Below are 5,000 nucleotides of genomic sequence, written 5' to 3' on the forward strand. Positions count from 1 at the left end.
AAACCCCCCAAAGCAATGCCAAAGAGTCGCAAATCTCATGTCTCTTTTGAGGATAAGGCCAGAACCCGAGCTTTCATGAAGTTGGCCTCATCATCCAGTGAAAACTCTTTGGAAAGCAAAGAGGAGCTTATGACTTCAGTAGAAGACAAAAATACTACAGAAATGGCAGGTCCAAGCTCACAAAAAAATGTCATACCAGAAACAATAGTGTCAAAGAATAAAGGTACCAGAAAATCACCAAAAACAGACAATAGTAAAGTTTCAGATGATAATGCTTCAAATGAAAAAGGGGTTCCTGTAAAAGAAAAGAATATTCCAGAAGTAGGGAGCAGTGATGCCAAGTTCGATTCAAAAGACTGTAATGAGTCAGAGGTTAGTGAAGGGAGAAAACATTTATTAAAATCTAATGAGGCATTGAAAGTTAGTACTCCACTCCCAGTGAAAGGTGACAAAGAGCAAGTAGCAAAAGGATCTCCTTTGATGGTTAGAGTATCAGATATTATTTCAATCACTATGGCAAATAAAAATCAGAAACCCATTTTAGGAGGTGGGAAGTTCAATATTAGAATGCAGAATAGTGAAATAAGTTCCTTAAGTAAAGTCAAGAATGCTGAATCAGGATCAAGTGTGAAAACCATACTGGTCAAAGGAGATAAAGCTAGTGTTTTACCCAAAGCTTTTATTAAAGTAGGTGAAATATCTGGTCAAGAGCATTTTCTCATTCCCAGTAATTCCTTGGGTCAGAAGTACCCTGTGATAGATTACACTGATATTGAAACTCAAGAAGTGGTAGTTGGGGGAGAGGTTGATGATTCAAGTTCTCAGTCAATGATGGTTGGCCACCTTCCAGAGGAAATGGATTTATTGGCAAATGAAGAATTGGGATCCAGTAGTGAAGAGGAGAGAGCAAAGTCTCCTGAACCCCAATGTTCTACAAAGAAGGAAGCTCTCTCCCCAGAAGGAAAGGTTGCTCTAGATCACTCTTATTCATCTGGTAGTAGTGAAGGAGGAAAGGTAGTCAGCAGCTCTAAAAAGAAGTCCTTACCAGTTTCATGTGACAAACCTTTAACTTCACGACCTGTCTATAGTAGTGCAAGCTTAGCGAAAAGATCGTTAGATATAATGTTGCATAATGACAAGATCAATATACTAAGGCAAATGAGCCAGATTTTTAATGATGAAAAACCAGCTCAGCCTGAGAAGGATCAGACAGTGTCCAGCTCAGAGGGTGAAGGGGAGGAAGACATAAACATTACAGAAGAGAGAGATGATTATAAATCTAAAGAAAAAGCAAAAAGTGAAATCAAGAAAGAAGAAAAGCGTCCAGCAGAGAGTTCTACAGAGAAAGAAAAACAAACAAGTAAAGGTTCTAATCAGAAAGTTTTGCAGAAGAAGTCCACAACCTCAGGCTGTAACTTGAAACATCCACCAGCATCCTTAAAAAAGACGCAATTGGATGGAAGTCAAGAAAAAAAGCAGTTGGAAGAAGTGAAAATGTCTAGCAAAAAAATAGACCTGGGTCAAACTTCCCAAAGTCAGCATGAAAAGGAGAATTCTCCTAAGAAAGAAGGTAGGACATTATATATTTTGTCTTTATATAATTCTAAAGGATATTTTTTAAGAATTGTATTATCACAAAGCTCAAAAGTTTTTTTACATGTTCAGCATCAATCTGTATATTTTCTGAGTATTTGTTTATAATGCCCTGAACTTGCCTCTGCTTTGCACTTTTTATCCTTGTTTGAGATGGTGTGTTGTATTTTCACATTTTCTATAATATTTTCTTGCTAACTTTCTGTAGAACAGGCTATTCAGTACTCCTCCTTTTTTTACATGTTGAAGTTTACAATAAATGAGCTGTGTAAGTGATATTTGATAGTTTATTTATTTGATAGTTTATTTTATGATTATCTTTCAGAACAAACTGCTTCTTTTATCCCAGAGATGTCTGAAGACCCCAAAGTGCATCATGTGCCAGTGTATTCATTAGTGCCAGATGAACAGATCAGCGTTCAAAGTAGTGTTGGTGCTGGTGGGGAACATGTAGACATTGTGGATGGCTTTTCCTTTGTTTCCTTTAATAACTTGGAGGAACTGAATACATATACACAGAAACAGAGGGGAAAGCTGGATAAGAGGCACTGCCCATGGTTGAAAAGGAAGATGAAGAGAAGAAAGAAGTTTATGAAAGCCAAGAAAAAAGAAAGTGCAGAAGTAAAAAAATCAAATGAAGAGAAAGGAGACCCTAGCATATCAAGTGAACATTCCCAAGAAAGTGGTAGCTTTAACAATTCTGGGGCATTTTCAAGGTAATATTGGAATGTGATGCTCAATATCATGTTAATGAAATATACCAGAATAAGACATGAAATTTAGTTAAGTAGGAAGTGAGTCATTTGATTATATTTTTCATTTATTTATTCTTATGTTACAGCAATGATTTGGACACCTATCTTAACAACAATGCACACCTCAATATTAGCTATGCCATACCAAAGTGCAAGTAAGTCTTTGGAAACATTTCTAAAGAAATCTTAAAATAAAGATTCTTAGTTATTTATCTTATAGATGATGCATGATATCATTCACTGGTTGTATAGACTTCATCATGACCTGGATGTAAGTCAAGTGATTTTGTTAATATTGCACATATTTCTTCATTTAATCCTCAATTTGACCATTTCTCATCAAAATTGTTTTGAACAACCAGATCAATTTGAAACTATAATTGTTATCAGTTATATAAAGAATAATTAAAGTTTTATAAGTCTTCTAGTTAACTGTATGATTTTTTTCATGAACAGCAGTGATAAAAGACACATTTTTTGTTATACATTGTTGTAGGGAATCAAACAGAATGTATTTTTATATTTATTTATGCACTTATATTTTGATACCTCGTAATATGTTTTCTCATTATTACTCAACAGGGCAACAGAGGAAGGAGTCACTAGACTCAGGGAGGATGAACTGCTGGAAGATATTAAGCGAATTGAACCATCAGCAAACTTTCCCAACCCTATGCCAAGTGAAAGTCAACCCAGTGATACAGGCAGCAATGGAGGAAGTACTGGTATACATACTGGAGAGGTTGAACCTAACCAGCATGAACCTATACACTATGAGGAAGTTAATGCTATTGATATCTTATATCCAAAAGAGAAATATAAATATTATTATAACAAAGACTTATGTAAAGAAACAAAAGCAGATGGATCAAATGTATTTGTTCGGAGAGCTGGAAAGTTGGTCCCTCTGACAAGTGTGTTCAAGAGTCAAAAAACAGCTGTGACTGAAACCAAAAACAAGAAGACAGCAGAGCTCGTTTATGTTTATGATGGTGGGAAGCTTCTCACACTTGGTGGGTCTCTTACCAAAATAAATCCTTCAAACTCAGACTCGGTCCGTGCCAGAGTAATATTGCCCATTGGTGTTCCTCCCATTGTCAGAGGAGATGCTGGGCTAACTAAAACAAAGAAGGTCCAGGCTGTAGAGATAAATGAAGACTTAGCCAAATTTGCTCTGTCAGCCCTTCAGAATCCAGAAAGCAAGGATGTTAAGATGCCAGAAGAAAAGAATGAATCAATACCAGAATCTAAGCAGAAGCCAAGATCAGTTGAGGAAAAGGTAGATACAAAAATAGAAGAACCAAAACAGATAGTTAAAGAGAAAGTAAAAAAACCTCCAAAAGTAACAAAAGTTGTGCCAACAAAAAGAAATATTTTAGACATAATTGCTGCAAAGCTGGCAATGTCTGATGATGAGAGTGAGGAGAAGGAAGAAGATGCTGAGGAGAGTAAATCTCTAAGAGATGAAAGTCAGATGGTAGAAGATGGAAAGTTAGTTAAGGAAGATGCAAATGAAAATGAGTTGATAAAAGAAGAAAAAGATGATGATAAAAACAACAAAGCAGAAAATACTAAGGACTGCATGACTCAGTCAAAGGATGAAAATTCTGATATAAAGAGAAGTAATGAGTCAGGTACCACTAAGTGTGGAATTGAAAACAAAGATGATTTAAAACCTGAAATAGAGATAGATTTGGACTCAAGCAAAATTGCAGAAGAAAAAGAAACGAAGCAAAAGGTAGAACTATGTGAATATGAAAAGGACGATAATAAAACTTCAAAGAATGATAAAAGTGAAAATAAATTGTCAAAAATGTGTTCCACAGTTGAGTCTGAACTTGTTGATGGAAAGGAATTAGCAGGAAAAAAGAACAAAACAAGGGCAGGTGCTCTGATTGTGCCACACAAGGATGCTAATGCTGATTCATGTGTAGATGAGGCAAAGAAGGAAGAAGGGAAAGATTGTGTACCAGTTCCTTTCTCCAGTAAAGATTCAGACCCTCAGATTTGTATTCAAGATACAGAGGCAGATAGAGATCCTGGAAAAGAAACCTCCAATGAAAGTGAGGGAGTAAAAACCATCCTACCAGTATCAGAAGAAACAGATAAAACAGAAACTAGCAAAGAGGAACCAGATAGTCAGAATTCAAAGGAGACCAGCACACAGACAAAAGCAGAACAGCCAGGATCTGCTACAGAAGAAAATGATAGTAAGACTCGTACCTTCAAAAAGAACATGTACAGATTCCCCTCACTGTCAAGGGAAATGAAGCGGCTAAACATGAATTTTGTAAACTACACAATGGAAGAAGTAAGTGATTATTTTATGTTTACGTGAAAGTGTTCTGAGGGTTTTTTTTTTAAAGGTATACTAGACTATGCAGTAATGTTTGGTTGGGAAAATTTTTGTTAAATGTTTTTTTGACAGAAGATGTTTTCAACTTTAGTTAATTTAATGGGACAACCTCATTAAGTTTGGTACATAATACAGTTGTTTATATTGATATTAACCCATTCCCGACGGGGGAATTCTAGCCTTGAATGTCCAAATGCCGGGGCGTTCGAATTATTAGGCCTAAATCAATTGAATGGCTGGCACAATACTGTGCCGCCCGGCAACTGGGCTTTTGAATGCGCGGTACACATGCTGTA

General features: G+C 36.2%; 1 protein-coding gene across 9 annotated transcripts in view; it reads left to right on the plus strand.

Moving 5' to 3' along the window:
• LOC122256006 (uncharacterized) overlaps positions 1 to 5,000 on the plus strand; it is a 32,609-nt gene that overhangs the window by 9,870 nt on the left and 17,739 nt on the right. For all 9 annotated transcript variants that reach the window (XM_086550405.1, XM_086550407.1, XM_086550404.1 and 6 more), the window contains exons 2-5: positions 1 to 1,570; positions 1,919 to 2,309; positions 2,435 to 2,503; positions 2,931 to 4,659. The exon at positions 1 to 1,570 is cut by the window's left edge and continues 1,394 nt beyond it. In XM_086550405.1, the coding sequence (XP_086406531.1) occupies positions 1 to 1,570; positions 1,919 to 2,309; positions 2,435 to 2,503; positions 2,931 to 4,659 (3,759 nt within the window). The remainder of the gene's footprint in view (positions 1,571 to 1,918; positions 2,310 to 2,434; positions 2,504 to 2,930; positions 4,660 to 5,000) is intronic.

This window comes from Penaeus japonicus, unplaced genomic scaffold (genome assembly GCF_977035675.1).
Source record: "Penaeus japonicus unplaced genomic scaffold, GWHDUDI00000001_assembly GWHDUDI00000023, whole genome shotgun sequence".
Classification (NCBI taxonomy): Eukaryota; Metazoa; Arthropoda; class Malacostraca; order Decapoda; family Penaeidae; genus Penaeus; species Penaeus japonicus.